Here is a 23,770-nt window from a genome sequence, read left to right as displayed (position 1 = left end):
TTGGAGCACACTGCCCTTGGAATTGGAGCCCATGAATCTCAGGTAGCTCTGAGAGGAAGGTGAACCATAAAGAAAAGTCAGCATCTTGTGTTGAGCCCAAGCAAGTCAAATAATAAAGCAGGATTTTCAAGCTGCTTTGCCAGTTTGCAGCTGCCTTAGCTAATGAAGCTTTCTGAATGGCATAAGGTAGTTTAGCCTCTGATAGGCTTTTTCAAAATGAACTCACAGACAGGAAAATGTGCTTTTAATGCTGTTCTATGAGTATGCCATAAACATCTCTCCATCCACCTTGGTAGTAAATGCTGCACAGTGCCATAGTAGTGGAGGAATTGATTTATTTATGTGTTCATTTATTTTCTCAGTCTTAATTGTATTTATACCCTCTACCAATTTTTGTATCATTGTCTCAGAACATTGGATTGCTTCTAATTTAATCTTTTGACAAGCTGCTTCACTTCTAATTGAAGCTATCACTTATATTTTAATGCTAATTTTGGGAAAAGGAAAACAGTTGTAACTGATCCCATGTGCTGAACTGTGTCAGACCATATGGCAGGGCATGGCTGCTGTCTTCTCAGAGAGTTTATATGAATTTGACTGTCTTAGACCTGTCTGGGGACTGCAATTGTGATGGCATAAAAATCTGCCTCCTGCTGTCTGAAAGATTTTAGCTGTGAGCCACACCTGTCTGGGAGGGCAGGTTCTGTAATCCCCCCATGTGTGCTCTCTGGAATCTGTTCCCACTTACAGACAAAGTCTTTTCCTATCCTTAGGTTCTCTCCTGCTAGTTCAAAACAGCTGTTTCATACCCACACTGATTGTGCCTAATCTAAAAAAGCTTAAAAATATTATTGAAATTCCAGCATCTCATTTTGCATTCTCAAACAGAATATTGTGGTGCTTATAACTAGTGGCCTTTTTGATTTGTTTGTGCAGCACTTGTCCATTTACAGAATTAATTAAGTCTGGTTAAAAGTGGTTCATTGTCATTGTTTGTGTCTTCTTGCAGAGTATAACAAATGGTCTTTGTTGTTTTTTAAATTCTTGTGCTTACCCTTCCTGAATGCCTCTGTTTGAATCTTGTTTTCTCTCCTGTCAGCCGTGGTCATGTACTTTTTCTGCTTGTCAGAAGGAGGATGGGTGAATAACTCATTTGTGAGTCAGTAGCAGTTCTGCTTCATAAGTTGGCTGGCAGTGGGTCCTGCTCACAGCTGGGGACTGTGTTCCTTCCCAGAAGATTCAATTTTAACTCAAAATTAGCACTGAAAGAAAAACACAAGTAAACATGCCTTCCATCCACTGCAGGTTATTACTATACTTTGCCTTGGAGTGCTCATTCAGGGCCCGTGGAAGGCACTGGCTGCCCACTGCAGAGGCAGTCATTTAACATCAGTGAGGCACAAATCTGTGGAGTTTTTGTGGTTTTGGAAGGGTTGGTATCTTACAGAGGTCTGCAGCTGCTCTGCTAGTTCATGGCACAAGGTGGAGTGGCTTTGCCTGGTGTTTATTCTGCTTTCTATATAAGACAGATGTGAATTTGGGCAGAAATACATAGATTCTCTTAAAAGTAATGCAAAAGGCTCTTTACTCCAATTTTACCACTGCTGTGTTACTAAATGTATCATTTGATGTGTTGTGCCTTCACTTCACTGAAGAACACATATTTGAGTTGCTTTTGAAGCATAGTGTAGATAATGTGAAGAAGAGTTAATAATTCAGAAGGGTTCATCTTTTTGCCTGGAAATAATACAGAAATGGGGCTCCTTGACTCCATTCACTGCAGTGCCTAATTTTCTCCTTGTGCATGTGCTGTGGCCACAGCCAGTGCAGTACCTGGGGGTGTTTGTTTGGAGATCAGCAGGCTGTACCTTTACAAATGACACCATGAACACTGTGATTCTCCCAGCCTCACCACTGCCCTTGTTTCCATGAGTGGTGCTGTGTGTGAGGTGGTGCCAGGGCACTGCAGGACAGACAGACAGGGAGGACAGACAGACATGGAGGGGGGATGCACCACTCTGGGCTGGGATCAGCCACAGCCCAGCACTGAGCAGTACAGGTGATGAGGGAATTGCTGCTTTGGAGGTGTTATGGACCTGGTAGGGCATCATGCTGAAAGTGTGTGCTCTGAAGATGTGTAAAAATAGTTGTAAGGCTGCCTTTCAGAAGTCCTTCAAGCCAAAATAACCTCTGCAGTTTTCAAAGGAAGGAGGGATTTAGTTTAGCTCACAGACTATAGACCTTCTCCAAAAAAACCTCAAAGCCTCCTAAGGTGGCATTGCAGAATTGTTGTGAGGGTAATTGTCGGACTGGTGGTCCTGTGTTCATGGAGGTGATCACAAAAACACTGCTCTGGTTTTAAATTATGGGTGTGGGCATTTCTCCAGATGTTGGGCCAGCCAATTTCTCAGTTGCTGGCTGGAAAAACCTTTTCAAGTAAGAGAAGCACTTTGCCTGTCTCTTGACCTGTACCTCTGCCCTGTCCCTCTGTCATTTGTAAGGCAGAAACACAGACTCTGAGCTTAGTGGGTGGCTTTTCTGCTCCTGAGTATTTTTCTGTTTTTAGCTTTAGAAGTAAGAGTTTTAGAAATAAATATAGTAATATAGGATAGTAAAGGCTTCAGAAGTGTAAATGTTTTGTAAATGTCCCTCTTTCTTGGCACAGTCTTACCTAATCAAGTTTCTGGTGCAACAAAGCTGTTAGCCATCATTTCTGTTCCTAGAAAGCCTTGAGTTGGTATGACTGCATGCCTTCACAAGGACTTCAGTTTTGCTAATTAATGCTGCACCTGCCATTTACCTCCTTAATTATAAATGACAGACCTAGTCAGTGTGCTGATTAAAGATATTTTCTAAAGTAAAACATACTGTACAGCAGCTGCTTTATGTGGAGAGCATGCCAAAATGACTTAATAGCCTTGCCACATAGAGTGCTTTTAATGGGAGACAAAAAGTATTTAACCCTTTCACACCCTAACTTTAGAAACACATCTTAAATGTATTACTGGTTCAGAAAAATGAAATGGTGCTGTAGTGCCCAGTTAATGGTGCAGTTTCCTGTGTTTTCTCTGAAGCTCTGCTGGGTGACTGGTAAGCATTGCAGCTTTAATCTGGCTTTGGATGCACTCACTAAGTTGCAGCTTTAAACTCACTCACTATAAGTAATGTTTTTCCATGAATTTGATTGAAAGCTATCTGTGTGTTCAAAGTTGAACCTTGGATTAGCACTTGGAGCTGTAATCAAGCACAGTGAAATGCTTTGCAAATGTTAGTTATTTCTCAGAGACCTAATGAGGAAGCTCTTTAAAACATTGTCATAAATTTCAATAGGTTACAACCAAAATCAACCTTTGGTTTTGGTGATTACACTTGACTGACATCAGCAAAGCTGAGTAGTTTTACTGCCTTTTAAAAACTGCAGAAATACATGGTTGGGGTTTTTTGTTTGTTTGCTTTTTTTTCCCTTTAACACTTTAGAAAGCATCAGATGCAAGAAAGGAAGGGATCTCATGTTTGAAAGGATCAGATCAGTACCAGAAAGTAGCCTCTCAGTCTGTGTGGGCTTTTACCTTTTTTTTTCTTGTAGACTTTTTGGGACTATGAAAATTAGAAGCTAAGAAATTGATTTCTTGATCTCTTCTTCTAAGTGGAGATTGGTCAGATTTTGTGGCATTTGTATTTGGAATAATAGTGAGTATTAAACTGTGGACAGCATGATGTGTTTGTGTGGTGGTGATGGAGACTGGTGCATTACTCACCCTTGCTGTGGCAAGCAGAGGGCAAGGCCTGTAAAGGGAAGCTGACAGGGGGACAGCTCTTGGGAAGGGGAGTGCAGTGTGTGTGCAGGGTATAGGGAATGAACTCCACATTACCTTAATTGCACTTCTTAATGCACATTTTGCAGGAATGAAGGAGTTTTACTAATGTGGAGCATACAGGTCTTCTCCATAGCCTGCCCCAGAGCTGTGTGGTTTTTGTTTTTACCTTCAGAACTGATCTGCCATCTCCTGCTATTTTTTATTATAATTTTTTCTCTAAAATGAAATGTGTCTCTCAGTTTGATCTTTACTGCAGTTTGTCACTTCCCAGTACCCACTGAATCTTTATTTTGCTGTTTAAAAAAACCTCAGGTTTTAATCACTTTAGGTCATGTTATTACTGTGTTGTACCAATTGGCATTGCAAGTTATCTGCAAAGTTTGTTACCATCTGGAGATGTTCTCTGTGGATCTCAGTTCTGCTTCTGTTTCTGAGTAGTGTCAGAACTAATTTCAGTCTTTGCAGTATCCCACTAATCAAGACTTGCAGTCCATTTCTGTTTATTGCTTTAACTTCTGGGAACACTAGTCTGAATTGACACAGCACTTTTCAGTGTGGCAGTTGGAGGGTTTCCCAGCCTGGGGAATGCTCATCTTTTTATTTATTTATTTGTTTTTATTTTCTGCTTTAGGCTTTTCCCTTTTCTTATTATGACTAGTCATTGGGTTTCAGGTTGCATTGTAGTGTTTCTGTCCAAGCCAATTTGAGCTGATTTTGGAGAGTAGCAGTCTTGAGAGAGGTTTTTTGTCAAATACTTTACTGTTATTCATGTAGTACATCTGTTGCTTTGCCCTTGATCTGATCCTTTCAAAACTGCACGATAAAGCTGGTTGCTTTTGATTGACAAGGCTTACTTGTGCAATCCCCCAGGGTGCTTATTTTCCATGATTCCAGTTCTCTCCCTGCATTGTGATTTCCATTCTTTGTCCCCCATTCACTTATTATTGGATTTCATGGAATCATAGAGTGGCCTGGGTTGGAAGGGACTTGAAAGATCATCAAGTTCCACCCTCCCACCATGGGCAGGGACACATTCCACTATCCCAGGTTGCTCAGAGCCCTGTCCAGCCTGGTGTGGAGCACTTCCAGGGGTGAGACAGCCACAGCTCCTCTGGGCACCCTGTGCCAGGAGCTCAGCACCTTCACAGGGAAACATTTATTTCTAATCTATAATCTAAACCTGCTCTAGTTTAGTTTGAAGCTATTCTCCCTTGTCTTGTTACTCCAGGCTCTTAAAAATAGACTTTCTCCCTGCTTCTTTTTGGCTCCTTCAGGCACTGGAAGGCTGCAGTTAGGTCACCTTAAAACTTCTCTTTTCCAGGCTCAACAATCCCAGCTCTCCCATCCCTCTGCTCATCCTGGAGCCTCCTCTGGGCTCTCTGAGCAGCTCCAGGTCCCCCCTGTGCTGGCTCAGGCTGGGGCAGCTCTGCAGGTGGGAAATCACTGAGGGGCAGAGGGGCACAATCCCCTCCCCTGCTGCCCCCAGCCCAGGGCTGGCTCTGCCCCACAGCTCCCCCAGGGCTCCCCAGGGCTGCTCTTGCTTGACTTGTTCATTCCCAGTCTGGATTGATCCTGAGGGTTGCCCCCACACAGAGGCAGCTCTAGCACTTGGTCTTGTTAAACCTCATGAGACCAACTGCCTGATTTCTCTGTGGATAAAATGACTTTTTCAGAATAATCCGTGTCTGGATTGCTTTTACCACTTTACTGACAATTGTTTTCTCTAAAAGCACTGCTCAATTACTCAGACTTCTCAAATGTTCAGTTTAGTCACTATCCCAGTATTCTCATTGTCCACAACCTTGCTTGGTCTGGGATGAATGTGTATGGTTTTTATGACTTTTACTTCAGTGCTTATTTTTATAAATCTCTTCTTTCTTAAACAGCTTCAGTTTCTTGTTGAGAAGGCTTGAAATCATAATAGCAGTTTGTATCAGTCCATTGATTGGCCATCTCCACCATCATACACCTTTTAGTGAATGCTCCAGTTGCTGGTTTTATAAGCATTAAAGTACTTCTTTTTCCTCTCCTCTTTTTGATTCAGGCACTTTGAGAAAAAAACCAGCACTAAGCAAATCTGTTGGGTGGTGCTGCACCAGGGTTTTTAATATCCGGGTGTGGCTTCAAACCACAGACTGAGATAGCCCAGCTCATTTCAGTGGTGTGGCAGGGAATGCTGATAACCCCCAGCAGGCATTTCTTATTTTATACTTTATGTTGTGTGCTACCAGGAGTACTGAGTTCAGTGATATAAACTCCTGATAACATTTTGAAATATCAGAGAAGCCAAGTTTTTCTTTTTCTATAGGCATGCCATGTGTTTTTTCCACAAGGCCTTGGCTGCAGGTGGCAGGAAGGTGAAAAGAAGCAAAGGCTTGGCTGCTGCTGGCAGGAAGGTGAGCTGCAGCAAAAGGAGTGTCCATGGGGGTTTGCCAGCAGTGCTCCAGCAAGGCTCTGCTCCTCCACCCTGCCTGGCCTGAGGGCAGAGCTCTGCTCCTTGCTGCCCTGCATTTGGGAAGGCACTTCAGTGAGAAAAACCTCAAGTGAAATACCTACAGTAGTTCCTGTGTTCTTGCACCTCTGAAATTCCACATTCTTAGCTCTTGATGTTATTTGTTTTCCTTAGGTTTTTTGTTCCCTGTGACCTGTCTGTATGCTCAGGAAGGACTCTCTGAAAGAGTGTGGCCTCTCTTGAGAAACAAAAAAAGGAAAAACAAACCAAACTGATCTGCTAAAATATGCTAGGGAAGTGTATCATCAATATTAATGCTTCTTGCAAGTGAAATGTGAGTGTAGAGCAGGCAGGGTGTGTTTTGCTGCTGTGTGCCCCTTGCTGGAGCTCTGGCAGTCGGAGCAGGTGGGCCCAGCCCTGGGGGACAGCAGATGCTGCTGTGTCTGGCAGGGCAGTGTGACACCGTGGGTACAGCACCGTGTGCAAGGGGAGGTCCTGTCTGTTCTTTGTGCCCGTTGAGGACTTGTGTCAAGTTCATTTAACTTTGTTGTGGTTTGGCTTTCCTTACAAGCTGTGAAATGGGAATGTTACACATCATGCCTTTCCTTCAGAGCTGTTCAGGTCATCTAATGCTGCTGTAAAAATCAGTGCTGCTCTGTCATTTGCTACTGACATTGCAGAGCTTGCTATAGTGCTCTTATCTGTGGGATATTAAATATTGCTTGTGTCCCCCTCCCCCAATACTGATGTTTTTCCAAACCTCTGCTATTGGCAGATTTGCTATATAACTTCCTTTGTTAAAAAGCATGAATTGAGCCCAGTGTTTGAGTGAAACACTTACTGCATGTAGTGACCTAGAAATTACACTTAATACCTTAACCACTATAATTCTTATGCTCTTTTTTTTTGAGAAGAGAGCTTTCTAATGAGTATATGTCATCAGTTTAATGCTACAATGAATCTTTCAGGGATTTCAGTGTGTAAACATTTCTTTAGTCACAGTTCTTTCTGTACAGAGCCCTTGACTCCAAGGAAGAATTTTATTTGCAGAGAGGAATAAAGCAAAGGTTACCAATTGCAAGTTTCCTGTGTTTTTGATGGGTAGGGTTAGGGTAGTATCTATTAAATGTCTAATTGAGATACTGCTGCTTGAGGTAGAATTTATAGCAAGTCTAAAGAACTGTTCACATCTTGGAAATGCCTGTGGTGGGAATAGCTGAGCAGGAGCAGTGAGACTGGATACTTGAAGCAGAAGAAATGGGGAGCTCAGTGTTTGGCTGTTGCTAGGACTTACTGTGAGATTCTCTTCAATATTTGATTTCTGATTTCCTCAGTCCAATGGGCTGTATTGGTGTCCCTGGTTATTCTGATTGTGCATGGTGTGTGTGGCACTGGGAATTCCAGTATCACCCACCCAGCACCTTGTGCCCAGCTGCTCTTCTGCTGTTCTGCCCCTCACACAGATGGGGATTCACTTACAATCCTGCTTGCTTCCCAGTCACATCAGCTTGATTTGATTTTAATCTTGATTTCTTCTAAAATCCATTCTTTTCTCAGAATCCATCTTACTGCAGACTATCAAAAGGAGCAGGCAGTCAGAGTTTACATGTGCAGGTAGTTTTGTCTTTCAAACAGTGGAGCAGTAATCTTGAGAGCAGTGGAAAGGGAGCACCATGAAGGTACTCAAAACATTGTTGGAGGCTGTCTGTGACACCAGCAAGCCCATTAGTGCTGTTTTGTTTTAAATCTAGCTTGATGCCTTTTAATCTTCTTGTTTGAGATAGTGAAATTCCTTTTGGATATAAAGGTGATGGCACTTTTTTGGACAAAGTCAGGAACATCTGCTGGTGTCTTTGAAAGTGTGCTGTGTTGTTCTTCCTAGCAGTTCTTGACACCCTCTAGTTTGGTTAATGCTTTACCATCTGTTAACTTGATGATATTGTAATGAGAAGGGAGTTTATTGGTGAATCTCTGACAGCATTAAAACATTGCTTTTGCATCCCTTTTCCTCTTTCAGCTCTACATATCCTGATGTATTTCTGTTCTTCTGCTTTACATTTTGCCAAGGTTGTTGCTCTGTGTTTGCAGTCTCTGAAATTTATACTCTGCTTTAAGCTCATTCTAGCAAGGACTGAGAAATGAGCTGTTGACTGTGTAGAACTTCAAGTGCTGAAGATTATGCTTGTCTAATTTTCTCCTTGTGCATGTGCTTTCCTTCATTTAAGTGATGAAAAATGTAATGTATTTTGTGCCATGTGTGTGTGCTGCAGTGCCTGGTACAGGTGCTATCTGCAGGGTAATGTAGGCATTTAATTTGCTCAAGACAAAGTGATTTTGCCATGAAGTGATCTTTTATATCTGTTACCCTGAATATGAAAGTCAGGGTTGAATGGAAGAAGCAGAAAGCTTTAATGTGAAGTTAACTGGTTTTAGCCTTTCTGTCTCACTGCATCAAGCATCATCCTCTCCTGATTTTGTGATACAAGCCTGGACAATTTTTTGTGTATTTTAGGTACTAAAACTTGTAGAACCTATGAGGAGAGTACTGTGAGAGTACCCTGAACATTATTGTGTAGAAGTCTTTGTTATTGGTCTATTCTGTCACTGTTCCAACTGTGCTAATCCTTACTTTTAATTACTGCCTGTGAAAACATCATTTTCTGGTATCTACCAGGAGCTGTGGCTCCTAAAGACAGCAAAACTTGTGGATCTGTTTTTTAATTGTGGGAGAGTCTTCAGCATGGCATGCTGCTTTCTGTCAGTACTTGCTGTCTTCTTCCCTGACATAGTAGGAGTTCCTCAAAATGGTTGTTGACTGGTTATTTTGAGATTCCTACAGCTCCTTTTCAAAAAACACATTAAATTAATGCTGTTGAGTGTTGCTGATTGGTTGGGGTTTTTTTTTGTTTTGTTTTTTCTTGCTAAAGCCAGATACAGTGATTAGAAATTGTAGGTAATTCCTATTATTGCCCTAATATGCATTCAGTGATAGCATGTGTGGTCAGCCAGCCAGAATACTGCTTTGTTGTCTGTGCCCTTTGATATTAAATTAATATTTCATTTTGCAGAAGAGCAGTTGCATCACATTGGTGCTTATGGTAGGCTGCACCTATTGCTTTATTTTATATGCAACAGTGGATTAAGGCACCCTTCTTCCACAATAGCTGCAAAACACAAACCAGGCCAGATGTGAGGATTAAGGAATTCTCTGACACAATTCAAATCTGAACATGAAAGGTGTATAATTTGTTTAATATTCACAGTGAACATACCATTTGGAATATTGTTTTCCTACAGGAATATTCTACATTCTAGGCTGTGCAGTAAGATAACTAATCTTGATCTAGGAACTCCAACTGAAATGTTGAAGAAAAGCTAAATTGGGCTGCTTCAGGAAAAGCTGAATTTCATTTCAGAGCTTATCCACTCTAAAAGCTAAAAACTGAAAATCTGTCCTAGAAGCATTGAAACATGGAAATACCAAGCAACCTTTAGGAATAAATGTTAAATATATTGAAGTTTGGATGAATGTTTAGATGCAAATGAAAGCACATACATAAAAATGTATATCAGCAATTAGGCTGCAAATATATTAGCAAGTGGCTTAGATGTGTTTCTTTCAGGAATAGCTATCAGCTGTTATAAATTCTGTTCACAGCTTTTCTTTGGCATTTGTGATTTAGATCCATCTCATTTTACCTCTCTTCTGAATATGGTTCTGAAAACTAGAACACTTTTTATCGTGTTGATATTACAAGGGTATTGCTCCAGAGTCCTTTAGCATACAAAGAAATGTTGCTTAATGGAATTCTTACGGTAGTGTCAAATTTGTACAGATCTCTTAAGATTTGTGTTCTGAATTCTTGTGCAATGTAATGAACAAGAGGTTTCAAATGTTTTTAGACAATGAGACCAAGTTTTTATTCAGTTTAAAGTGGAAACACAACGTGGTTGATAAACTGCTGCAAATAAATTGTGATTTGAATTTTGTCCAAATATGTAAAAGCTTTAAAGTAAATTTTTGGTGTATTTATAGATATACAGAACTGTCATAGCTGTTCCTCTTAACTGGTGGATAAACAGAGGAGTCAGTTTCCAATTCCAATTTGAGGAGCACATCAAAGTGGAGCCAATCCTAATAATGTGGTCTGGCAAAATCTGAACTGCTGTGATTTGGTTGTGATTTGATGAAGCATCTTGGTTTTTAAACATGCCATCATGTACTGTGTGAATCTAGTTAAAGCAAATGGAAAAGTTTCTTCTAAACTGGGGTTTTTTACACCAAGATTAATAACTGACTGGGATCTGTGATTATTCATTTTTAATACTATGCTCCCTTACACTTTTGCTGGTGGTTTTTGTGTTTAATAAATGTGTGTTAGAGAAATGAAGTACAGTTATTGTAAGGTATTAATTTACTCTCTGATTTAATGTTTCACACTGGATTTTTACAGTGAAAGTTTTGCTGCTGCTCCCCCACCTCTTTTTTCCCATTGCTTGAGTAGCATTTTGCTTAAAATAAAATTGTCACTTGTTGTCATTGAGGGATGAATCCTCAATATCTGATGTTTAAATAAAACCATAGCTGTTAAAATAAGGCAGTGCATAAGAATTCAAATCTTCTTAAAATATAGCTTCACATCTTTAGGCCATCTTCATCATTTTCTAATCCTCTTGAGAGTAAGAAACCAAGTAGGTGATTTCTATTGGGCAGAAAAACAGAGAGGAGAGAGAGGAGTTTCATGGGAAGCATCAGCAGCAGGTAAACAGCTTAATGTATAACTCAAAATAACTCCAACTTTTTCACTGGAAATTGGGATGAATTGTAAGGGATCAACTAGAGACAGTCTCTTGTTCAAGGGGTTTTTGTGGCTGAAAATGAGAAAAACTAAGACCATATTAATGTAAATCAGTGTCAGTGCAGGACTCTGACATTTCCTTTTTGGTGGCCATGAGCTCTGAGATGCCAGATTTCTGCCTGGATGCTTGGCCATGTGTACATGGGCATGTTCCAGGAGTTTGGAGTTGCTTATTTCACTGTAAGAGAACATGATAACTCCTGTTATTCTGGAAGTTAACTATTGACAATTCTAATTAACACTGGTATTTGCTTGGCTGAGTCATAAAACTATAGGGAAAGGATATTGAGCCTTTTTAGGGCTGATGTGCATTATTATCTGTGGGCTTTTGCCAAGTTGTGTTGTCAGGGAATCTAAACAATTTTGCACACCCCAAGCCCTTCCTGAACCTTGTAAAAATTGGGTCATTGCTTCTGTTCACATCTGTTTACAAAAGGTTTGGGTAAATTTTTATAGGTAAATAGGCATGATTCAATAATATCTGGGATATATCTTCTGCTTGGGCAATCCTTCTAATTAATTTATGGCTTGCTGTGGGGTTTTTTGCACATAGTCTCTGCAGTGATTAATCAGAATTCTAAAACTGGCAGCCCATAGCAGTGTTACAAATGACAAAGCCAAACCTAAAAGTTGTAACCAGTTAACTTACTCTAGCTTCTTGAGAGTCATTTGTGGAGAGAAGCACTCCTCATCCCTGGGAAGGATCAGATGTACTTGAAATGATGAAACTGGATGAAACTTCTGATTTTCATTATGCCAAGTGAGCATTTCATGGAAGATACCATGGCAATGGTGATCAGTGCTAGCTTTAGCCTGTTTTGCATCCAAATTGGATAAAAATGGGTGCTGAGCCCTGTATCTGCTCAGGAACTCTGCACCAGGACTGTTTACAGTAAACCACCATGTTGTGCATAATTATCTTTCATTGAGCCCCACTAAAGTGGGAAAAAATGGGAGAGTAGAGAGAATATGGAAAGGTGCCATTGAGGATGGCAGAATCACAGGATGGCCTGGCTGGGATAGGACCTTAAAGGTCATCGAGTTCCAACCTCCCACTGTCCCAGGCTGCTCCCAGCCCATCCAGCCTGGCCTGGGGCACTGCCAGGGATCCAGGGGCAGCCCCAGCTGCTCTGGGCACCTGTGCCAGGGCCTGCCCACCCTCACAGGGTGGAATTTCTCCCCAGTATCCCATCTAACCCTGCCTTTTGGCAGTTTGAACCCATTTCCTGCCAATTCCCTGTAAACAGTCTCTCTTCACCTTTCCTGTCAGCTCCTTCAGGTACTGGAAGGTCACAGTCAGGTTACCCTCAAGTTTCTCTTCTCCAGGCTGAGCAATGGCAGCTGTGCCAGCCTTTCCTCCAGCAGAGCTGCTCCATCCCTCTGCTCATCCTGGAGCCTCCTTTGGACCCTCTCCAGCAGCTCCAGGTCCTCCCCAGCTCTGGAGGCAGCTCTGCAGATGGGGTCTCACCTGAGGGACAGAGGGCCAGAATTGCCTCCCTTGGCCTGCTTGGCTTCTCCTTCTCCCTGACCTCTGGTTGCTTTCTATACTGCTTTGCTATATGTGACAGCATAGCATTTGTTGGCTCTGATACAGACTTCTTGTTCACTTTTTCCTTGCACCTCTGTGGTGCTGCAACAGAGTTGGTCTTAGAAATCTTCCCAGTGGGAGAGGCAGCTTCATCACTGGAGCACCACGGCTCCTGTGGGATGGGTCTGTGGGAAGTGTTTATGAATTTATTTTTCCATCTAGTTGGAGGTGCTAAATGACTGTATTAAAAAAGCGAGGCAGAGCTGTGGGTGCTTCAGAGAGGAGCTGAGAAGTCTGGCTCTCAACTTTGTGCTAAGTCTTGCTGACTTTTGAGTGAGCTAGCAAGAGGAAGATGAGCAGGGAGGGACACATCTAGGAACCAGGGCAGCTTGTCATTAGGTGTGATGAAGGCAAAAGGATCTCAAAGATGACCTAGTTTAACAACTGAGGGAAAGGATGGAGGATTGTGGGAAGCTGCTGTTCTCTTTCTCTTAGAGAAAAATTCAGCCTTGAAAGAACGATGAGCCACTTTTGTTCCTCAAAAGAGTCCCAGTGTAGATGAAAAGAGACGTTGGAGGGATTAAACTGGAACGGATTAATATTAACCAGAACTGGAGAATTGGATTAGTAGCTGTGCTGTGGGCTACACAATTATAGGAGACAACTGGCTACAACAAGAACAAAAACGTGGAGAAGGAGCTTGTGAAAGGAAAGAAATTTCCTTATTGGAGTGATGGAAAATGAGACCTATTCTTACTTTAACTGAATTAAATGAAGTCAATAAAACCCAGCACATTTGTGGGCATACTTCTATGAAACATTTACTTTACATTAAACAGGTTTTTTTATTTAAACAATGTAGCTAATTATTAAAAGATGCTTTGGATGTATTGCTCTAAAGAGCATATGTTACCATAAATTACCATTGGCCATACATTAGCTGGTTTTACAGTTGGAATTCTTCTGATACCAGATGAATTGGTTAAAACTGTAAAAGAGAACAAAACCAAAAGGTGCTCGATCTGTTCATCATGTTTCTGGATTATTGAAATACTTCAGCATGTGAGGAATGAAGGCATAATAAGGAGATGCCTGTAGGAGAAACAGAGTATGCAAAAGTTGGAGGTAAGGCTACTATAATAGAGAGGGTATATAAAGATTAGAGGATATAGTGGTGATTTTTTAATTTTATGTGAGATAAACCAGGGAGAAAAGATAAATGATAATTGCTTTGGAATCTCTGTCACTGATACGAAGACTCTACACAAGGAGTATTGCAAAAGGGAACATAAAATGAGATAGTTTTGTGTTACTTTTGAGTAGTACTTTCACAGATAATAAATTTTTTAAAATCTGTGATTTTCTGCTTGAGAACAACATAAATGGTTTCATGTTGTTCATGTCACAGCCCAGTACTGTTTGGAGCATGAAGAAATGTAAATGATAAAGAAGCAGACAAGATAAAAATGGACATCAGGCAGTGCTGCAGCCTCCTGCATCTTTTCCCAGATAGTTTTGTGCTCTTGTTGGGTAATGTTTACATGGCTGAAGCTTTGTCCTGCCCACACCTCTTGCTCTCCCCCTGTGACTCAGGAAGCAAAATGCACAGGGTCCTCCAAGCTCCAGCACCAGCCATGGGTTTTTTCCTCCCATTTTCTTTACCCTGAAAGTAAAGAAATGTTTATTTTTGTGGAAGGGTGTCATGGTTTGACCAGGAAGAAGTTGGGAATTCTGGGAAGCTGTGGTCAAACCAATGAAGGTTTTGAGTTTCATACTGACACCTGGTGTAGCCAGTGGGGTTTGGACACACCTCCGAGAATACACAGGGGTTAAAAGCAGGGCACTGCCCTGGCATTTCCTCTTTGGACTTCGGCGGGCGAGGAGGTCAGATCTCTCTCCCCCGCCCGGCCCGCTGCTGCTGGGCGGGGGAGGGGCCAGCCATGCGGTAAGGCCCGGGGCCTGGACAGAAATGGGGTTGAGAGGGCTTCGGGGGGGCTCCAAGGATGGAAGGGTGGCGGAGCCCCAAGAGACATCGAGCCCTCGGGCAGCCAGCCCCCGCCCCCCCCCTTCCCCCCCCCGGAGAGAGAGAGCCGGCGGCACCGAATGTGATGGCAGCCAGCCAGGAGGAGAAGGGGGGAGGGAGAGAGAGCCCGGCCGGCCGCAGCAGCAGCACGTGTGGGAGTATCATCTCCTCCCAGGACAGACAGAGACTGAAAACTTTTAACCCTTTCTTGCATGATTGGGGCCTTGCAGAAATGCTGATCCTCCTCGAAGCTGAATAAGAAGGGAGATGAGAGATGAAATGAGATAAAGACTTTGGCCCGGAGATTGTGGAGATGATTGGATGGGGAGAGATGATTTGGAGTGGCCTGTTGGCTGGACTTTTTCTTGTAGCCATGGACTCAGTTGTTCCTGTGACACAGACTGCATTTAGGGGGAGGCAGTGCCTCAAAACCAGGAGGGTTCATTTGTGAGGACCCCCCGGCCCCAGGGGGTTGGAAATATATGGGGGGGACAGTTGTCCCAAAAGCAGAGACTGTGCCTTTTTGGAGTGAGACAAGGCATCCTTGAAAGACCACCCTAAAAGCAGCTCTGATCCATGTCTCGGTGGTGAGAGCACTGGGCATGGAAGGAACGTGTCACAAGCGGCAAATGGACTTTCCGGGCGGTGCCGGAGTGACAGGGAAGCACACGAGGGTCTCAGTGTGTCTCCACGAGAAGCCTATGGAACAAGAAGGACTCCTTTCCCTCTTCATGAACTGATGTTTGAGTATACTAAAGTGTCGTGCCGGACTGGGCAGTTGGTATTTTTGAGAGAATGTATTGGATTGGGAAAGTCAGGGAGTGGGGAGGAGGAAAAGTGGTTTTTGTAAGGTTTTCAATTTTTTTTTCTTTTCCTTATAGTCTTTCCTATTTTTTCCTGTAGTTTTAGGTAATAAAGTGTTATTTATGTTTAAGTTGGAGCCTGTTTTGCTTATTCCTGGTCACATCTCACAGCAGACACCAGGGTGAGGCATTTTCATGGGGGCACTGGCTCTGTGCCAGGCTCAAACCATGACAAAGGGTATCAACTGGGTGATATTATTATCTTGAGATCACATTTTCAGGATTATAGAGGTTGTATTTATTTCAGTGTTGGGGACATGGAGATTTTAATCAGAGATTGAAGCCTCCTGAATAACTGGCTGCTCCCATACAGTGCAGGAATGAGCAAATGTACAGCCATTGGTACAAAAGACAGCAGGAGAGCCCTGGAGGGACTGACTGCAAGCAGATCCTTCATGTTCTTCTTGCCTTTAGAAAAATGTCTCTGGCTGCATATCAGGAGAAAAGAGTAGAAAAGGTTTAGTTTTGAACATGAACCTGTAAAGTTGCCCACTCTGTTGGGTTAGAGGAGTGGATCTCTGGTGTCCTGAGGAATAGAGGCATCAGCGCCCATGTCTTAATAGCCCTCAGTCTGCTACATGGTTACCAGGGTAAAAAATGAATGTTTTATTCACTCTTTGAATGTAACACAGCCAGGCTGGTCTTCTGTCTTTTCCACATCCTTCCAAAGTTTGGTGAGTTAGAAAGTTATCTATAAGTGGCATGGCAAAAGTCCCAACAAAACTTTCTTGCATAGATTGGGAAAAACCACTTTTGTTCTGAGGAGACTGTGCTATCAGCATGGACTGGATTAAAGCACACTGACTTTTGTAGCTGTGGCAACTTTCTGTGCAATCTCCTGGTTTGAGAAATAAAGATAAGATTAGTAAAACATCCCTCGTATCTGATGCTATTGGTGTGATACAGAATATAATTTCTTTCTCTGTGCCTTATTAAATTAAGAGCAAAGCTAAACCCAAATATTTCTTTTTATTGTTTTCCAAAGGATTCATCCCCCTGAATTTTTCAAGAACAAATATGCTGTGGATGAAGCCTACTATGTGACTGAGGTGAGTTGTCTGTGTCTCTGAATATTTTTTTCTGTGAATACAAAATCAATGAGTGACAATGACTTTGCTTAATTTTAGTCCCCTTCTTACTGGATGTCTCCTGACTTGTTGGAATCTTCTCTCCCTTCCCTGTTACTGGAAAATGTCCTTTTATGTTAAAAAGTGCTTGTAAATTTTTTTTAAGGCTGCTCTTTTGATCTGAGCACAGTTCTGAATCCAAAGGCAGTCTCATAAACATGCTCTGTCATGAGACCTGTCAGTGTTTGGCTTTATCCAACTGAAACAAGTCACTAAATCCATTTTTTGGAATGCCTTGGAGATTTGTGGAGATTGCTGTCAATGAGGTTCCATGTCCTAGCTTGGACTTGGGAGCCTACATTTATTTTGTGCCTCCAAAAATCTGTTGGGAAAGGTGTGGTGTTTGTGAGATCCCCAGGATGAGGTGAGAGATGAGAATCTGACTTCATGTTCTCAGAAGGCTGATTTATTATTTTATGGTATTATATTATTAAAAGAATGCTATACTAAACTATACTAAAGAAAAAGAAGGATACAGACAAAAGGCTTGACAAGAATGAATAATAAAAACCCTCAGAGTGACTGACTGACTTCTCAGAGTCTGACACAACTGATGGTGATTAGTGAGTAAGTAAAAACAATTCACATGGAACCAATCAAACATGCACCTCTTGGTAAATGATCTCCAGCCACATTCCAAAGCAGCAAAACTGGGAGAAGCAAATGAGATAATACTGTTTATTCTCTGAAGCTTCTCAGCTTCCCAGGAGAAGAAATCCTGGCAAAGGCTGCATGCCTTACTCTTATTTTCTACAGAATCATCCCATCACTTGAATAAGCAAATATATTCACATTTCTGGGTGCAAGTGTGCCTTGCTTAGTTAGGTTTGTGATTTAATTTCTGAGCAGATGTTTGGACACTTGTGCACCTGGCCAGCAATGGTTTCTGTGGTAGGAAGGCTCAGCAGGTGAGGGCAGTATTCCTGCCAAGCTCTGTGTGTGACTTTCATGGAGAGCAGCTTGAAGAAGACTCCTCTGATTCTTCTGTTCCCATAGAACACTAACTCTGACTCTCTAGACCACAAGTTTTGCTCTCATCAGCTGTGAGGAGATTTAATTTAATTTTCCTAATGAGTCCAACACAAAGTAGAGTTAGATCTGTATGTCAGGAGCTGGGAGTGGAGGGAGCTGTGGAGAGGTTGATTTTTGCCATATGTGAGTTGGAGTCTTGTAGTGTCCAGGTGCTCCAGTGCTCGTCTGTCAGATGGTGAAAATTGTAAATGGGAAATGCATGTTTTAGTTTTAAAAATCACATTTTTAAAAATTACATTCAGCTTAGCTGTTTTGGGTCACTTTCTGTCAACAAATGTCTTCATTGCAGTTCTTTTCTCTGCTTTTTTACTGCTTAGAAATTTCATTGATGGGAAAAGAGCTCTTTTTGTGGAACAGTAAATAAATTAAAAAATGAAGGCTGTTTTTGGCCTGGACTGCATGTATTGAAGTGGGAAGCTGTTGAGGCTTGCAGGATAACTGTTCAGCTCTCAGTGGTTCCTTCAGCTTTTGGCTTTTTTGCCAAGGAATTTGTTTTCTACTATTAGAACAGCAGGGGCCTTTTTTATAGAATAGCTTTACATCAATGAATGACCAATGTGTGTGTTATCCTGATATTTCATGGGATTAAGAAGCAAAAAAAATAAAGGGTGGAATTGATATTTTGAGTTTCACTGCCATATTCTTTTGTTAATATTAGTAGTGTGCTATTAAGGTGGTTTAAAGTTGATAGAACATTGCTCCATGCAGCTGTGCCATGTGTTCATTGCCTCAAAATATGTGTGATTCAGCACCCACCCTTCCCTTCTGCAGCTGCTCTGAAAGCCCAGCACTCTACAAGCCCAGTGATTTTGTTCTGTGTGTGAATGTTTGAAGGAGTCTGAAGGAGCCTCATGAAAGGATTGGTCAGTAGAAGTGACCCAGTGAGAATAACAGTAAATATTCTTTGCTAAGCATTTAGCACATTGCACCATAATAATATCAATGCAAATGTTGCATGTGCAGGATAGAGCACCCTGGTGTTCCTTATTTCTGTGTGACATTACAACTTTTTTGCTCCTATGTTGTGTCTTCCTAATGATGACAACAAACATGAGTTATAGTTGGTAATTATGTCTTTAAAGGACACAATGAACTTGATCACTGTCAATATTTTGTATTCTGCTGTCTCTTGTTGCATGTCTCAGGTAATACTACAATATCTGAAAGGTATCAGAGGAACATTTTTCTCTTTGCAGCTCATTTACTTTATATATAGTGAATATTGATAAAATTGGTATCAATGTGGAAGAAAAACAGAAGACAAATAATAATCTAAACCCTCTTTTCAGCTATGCAGTGTGTTGGCTTCGAAGAAACCTGCTGTGCTTCTCACTTTGGTAAGTCATATTTGGAAAGTACTACATTTCTTCAATAAGGATACCAGTTCATGCAGCATTGCTTTGCATTGTCATTCTCTGTATTTTCCCCCATCTCACACCAAATTAGAGGTCACCTGTGTACACCAGTCTAGTCTTCTGGCCCCTCCATGGTCTCAAGATTTGTAGCCTCTGGCCTCATCCCATGTGCATTCTGTTTGCCAAAGCTGGTTTGGTTTTCTGGTAAAACATGACAAGCCACCATGATGGCCTCCACCTCCCTGCTCTGACTCCAAACTCCCTTTTCCTTTCATGCTGCTCTGGTCATGTCATGAGCAGGTTTGGGCCTTTCTGTGGGAATCCCACAAAGGTTCAGGGAATACTTTTTTTCCATAGAGTGGTTTAGTAAGAACAGCTTTTGGGAAGAGTGAGTCAATATCAAATGCTTGCTAAGGATTTTGAATGGTGCTTGCATTTTTTTTGGGAAGAATCATGAATGAGTGGAGGTGAAGGCTGTAAGTTTCTCCTTTCCATCACCTCCCAGCTGCTCCCCTGATTTACAGGTGTTTTGTAAACTCCTACTATCTGTTTTATTGTCTCTAATATTTATAAAAATTATTTGCTGACTCTGAGCTTTCCCTTACAGCAGATGCAGTGGCAGCTCCTGGATTTGTTGTTTTCCCATGATAGAGACCAGGCAGAAACCATAACAAAAAAATCCCTCCTTAGGCAGGTACATGGCCTCAGATCTGAATTCTTTATCCATTAAGAACAGAGGCCCTAAATAGTTTTCAGTCTTTCTTTCCCTTATATTTGTATACTCTTAAAAGATGCCCCTATGGCTTATTTTCATGTTCTTTAAGAGAAATTGAATGTTTGCCTATCTTGTGTTCTTACTGTGCATTTCTTCACATGGAGTTGTTGAGTAGTTTTCACTCTGGGAGCATCCTGTTGTAATCAGGAATTTTCACATAATTTTTGGCTGAGGGGAGGGTGCTGTGGTGCTTTCACATTCCTCCCACTGCTGTGAAGAAGCATCCAGAGAAGGGAAGAGCTCTCCTCTGTGTGCTGCTGAATGGAAACCTGCTCCTCTCCTCCTGTGGTCTGGTTGCAGAGCTGCTGCTCTGCAGGGCTCCCCAGGCACATGTCAGGTGTTCATCTGCTGTGGAGCAGCCAAAACACTCTTGCTGAGGCTGCTTGCAGGGGAGCAGCAAGCAAGTTTAAATAGCAACAAAGCAAATTTAAATTGCCAAGGCAGGGCATAATAATTTATTTCAATATTAAATTACTTTAGAAGAAGCTTTGCTATTTTTCATTATTGTGCCATGTAAAATTATATTATAGGTCTCACACCTCCCTCTCTAGATATAAGGGCATTAGAAAGCCAAGCTTGTCTTTGTCCTGAGCAGCACATCCTGACCTGAGTTCTGTGCTGGTCTCCTATGGAACTGATTATTTCCTACATTGGACTGTGTTTGAACAAACAGTCAGGGGTTTTTATTTATAGTGACTCAGGTAAACTTACGTGTAAGTTTTCCCAGATACTTACTGCATTCAAGTTGTCCCCATGATTTAAATTTTAAATACATGTGTTTGGCTCAGAATCACAGTCCTTTTTAATCTCTTTCCTCCCAGCGTGGTGTTAATACTGACAGTGGAAATGTCTCCAAAGAAGCTTCCTTTGAGGGGATCAGCCAGTAAGTGACACAGCTTTTTTGTACATTAATTGTTACATGGTTATGTTGAATTCATTTTACATTTCAAATTAAATTATGTTTTTTCTTGATGAAAGGATGTGGAATGGCAGATCAGATGCCAAGCATTTTATTTCCAAAGAAGTTTTGATACATGTTTCTAATGACTTGAAATGCAGTCAGGTTTTTTTTTTTTTGAAATCTCTCTTGCATCTAAGTTAATCCAAATTTTCTCTTTGTCTGTGTTTATACTGTAGCTATTTGAATCCAAATAGACCCATCTACATACATCCATTTCCACTTTTGTGATTGGAATATTTGATTTTCAGATTGAAGAAAAATTAATCTTTAATTCTCTCTTACTGAGTTCCTTGTACATTATCAATCTAGATATTATGGATTCTGGTAATGCACAGTCTTCTGAAAAACTGTTATATTACAGGTGTAAAATAAATTCACAAATCAGAAAAAAAAAAAAAAGGAATAATCATTTGTCTGTCTAGATGTGAGCTTTTAGTGTCCTTAGCTGTTTTTTTACGAAGTTTGGCTACTAGCGAGGTAAAAATGTCTTCCTGCATGCAGTATTTTGAAAGGGCAGTAAACAGAAATAGATCACAGCTTGCTCTGGGATGTTTTAATGAAACACAACTGTCTGTTCTGTCACAATATCTTTTAAAGAAGATAATTTTCTGTTTTTAGCTCAAGTGTATCACAAAAAGAAACAGACCCCCCTCATTAAAAGGCCTGGTAAAATAAGCAGTTGTGCTGAGATGTTGATCAATGACTCCCAGACACCACACTATATTTTTTTCCATCCTCCTGTGTCAGCAGCATGTTAATTCTACAGTGAGGATGGTGGGCACAGAATTGGCTGCAAGTCTGGGCACTCATTTGTGTAACCTGAGCATGTTTTCTGCTGGGATTGTTTCTTTGTGTCAAATATCTGAAATCTGATTTCATAATTACTTAGTTCTCCCCTCTGTATCCTCAATGGGAATTTAATGGTTCTGTCAGGGATATTGGGAACAAGGTGCCTGGCATTTAGGCATTTTTGCTGCCCACTGAGTTAAATAGAAAGTATTCCACAATACACTCAGGTCACTTCTAACTAGTGTTTGGTGTCCTCTCTGCTGTTACAAGCAGTGTGAGTTCTGTTGCTTTGTCCAAGTAGATGGCCATCTTACAGATGGACTCCAAAATCTGTGTGGAGCAGTATCTCCAGTTTTATTTGATACACCACCATATGAAATACAAACAGTTGTTAACTTCACCAGCAATTGTTTATTGGAATGCTGTACAATAGTCTGCTTGAACTACCAAACCTCCCTTTTTTACCCTGAATTCCACTAAACTCCATTTAAAGAGTTTAATTAGTAGCCCATTCACTAGTCAACATTAAGCTGGGAAGCCACTCCATTCAGCACTTCATTTGAGATTTTAAATGAATGTCTCCTACAACACTGAGTGATATTTAAACTTTGGCTTCTCATTTAGTGCTGAGTGTGTTCCCTGTGCTTCTCAGTTCCTAGCAGGGATTTCCAGCTGTCAGCAGATATTTCTGTTTGGGACTTGGCACATGTTCATCCCTCTCCACCCCCAGGCACTGGCTCATTCATTTTGCTGCCTTTGGCAGGTCTGGTTGGTACCTTCCCCTCCCTGTCAGGATCTCTGGCTGCTCAGAGTGACCCCATGAAAAGTTGGAAAGTCTCTTTTCCCAGCTCGGTGCTTGAAGAAGCAGTCAGGGCTCTTCATTTCTTGGTCTCAAGGTTGTTTATTGTGTCTTATCTATAAAATTCTTTCTCCTGCCCTGCCCAGGTCCATCCAGCAGGACAGTTCCAGGCACTCTGCCTGCCCCCAGGGCAGTGTTATGGCTTTATACTAAAAACTACGTGTGCAATGTTTACAATTACTGTCCAATACCTATCACCTGTGTTAGACAGTGAGCTTCTACTCTAAACCAATCTGTAAGTGCCACCATCACAGCAGAAGATGGAGGCCAAGAAGAAGAAGAAAGGCTGGACATGCCCAGTTCCCTCTGTCCTGCCTCCTGAACCCCATACCAAAAACCCCAAAATCGACTTTTTCACCCTGTGATAACTTCACTGTCATTCTACTTAATTTGTCATGCCTTGCAGATCTTCATCCAAGGTTGGTACCTTGCTCTGTGGGTCATAATCAAACCCACAGGGGCATTTTGGGCTCTGTGCCAGGGTCTCTGAGCGCCCTGGCAGGGTCTGGGCTGCTCAGGACAGCCAGAGGGATGTCCTGAATTCTGACACCTCCCAGGCTCACAGTATGGAAGAGCATGCACTGATTTTGTTGTTGGATCAACTCCCCTCTTCTGACAGAGACCATGCCTTCAAACCACTGGTCACTCCAGCCTTTCTTTGGTCTCCCTGGTTCTGTTTGTGTCTTCTCCTGGGCTGTGGTGGCTCTGGTGAGCTCCTGCTTTGTCCATGTGCAGGGGGTAACTGGGGGTCTGGAAGAGGGGATGATCTTCCTTTTAAACTCTGCTTGCCTCAGAATTTTGTAACTGTCTATATAAACCAGTCCGTTTTGTATTTGTTTTCAGTACAGACCCAAATCAAATTCAACTTCCCTACTTTCTTGCTTCTCCACCACTCCTGTAGCAAATGTTTCCTTTATAGAAAGATGTATTTCAGATGTATTGATTGTTTCCAGGAGGATTAACACCCAGGGCAGTGTGTTCCTTCAAAGTGTGCTCCCTCCTGCCTGTGGCTGTGCCTTGCTGGCTCTCAGTGCTCAGCTCAGCCAGGCTCTGCCCTGCCCATGATGCTCTAGTTTATGCCTGATCTCCTGTTTGTTTTGTTCTCTTTTCTTGTTAGGACTGTTTTGTGTTTCTCTTGCTTCCTTATGTCTTTTTTTCTCCTAGGCTGACCTGGCCCAGTGGGGGTGGGGGGCATGAGGGGTGTTTCATGGTGGATAATAATGAAAATAATGTCTAATTTCCTGAAAAGGGTGAATCTTGCTCTCTTTACAGGCTGTTCTTCTGCTTCTGTCAGAAGCTGTCTTTTCCTTGCCCTAGTGATGTTGTTTC

General features: G+C 41.8%; 1 protein-coding gene across 2 annotated transcripts in view; it reads left to right on the top strand.

The window, feature by feature from the left end:
• Positions 1 to 23,770, top strand: part of PEPD (peptidase D) — a 150,917-nt gene that overhangs the window by 7,825 nt on the left and 119,322 nt on the right. For both annotated transcript variants that reach the window (XM_064723274.1, XM_064723275.1), the window contains exons 4-6: positions 16,529 to 16,592; positions 18,992 to 19,039; positions 20,654 to 20,715. In XM_064723274.1, the coding sequence (XP_064579344.1) occupies positions 16,529 to 16,592; positions 18,992 to 19,039; positions 20,654 to 20,715 (174 nt within the window). The remainder of the gene's footprint in view (positions 1 to 16,528; positions 16,593 to 18,991; positions 19,040 to 20,653; positions 20,716 to 23,770) is intronic.

The sequence above is a fragment of the Zonotrichia leucophrys genome, chromosome 11 (assembly GCF_028769735.1).
Source record: "Zonotrichia leucophrys gambelii isolate GWCS_2022_RI chromosome 11, RI_Zleu_2.0, whole genome shotgun sequence".
NCBI classification, from domain to species: Eukaryota; Metazoa; Chordata; class Aves; order Passeriformes; family Passerellidae; genus Zonotrichia; species Zonotrichia leucophrys.
The sequence above is the reverse complement of the archived record's forward strand: the minus strand, read 5'-3'. Positions and strand labels throughout refer to the sequence as shown.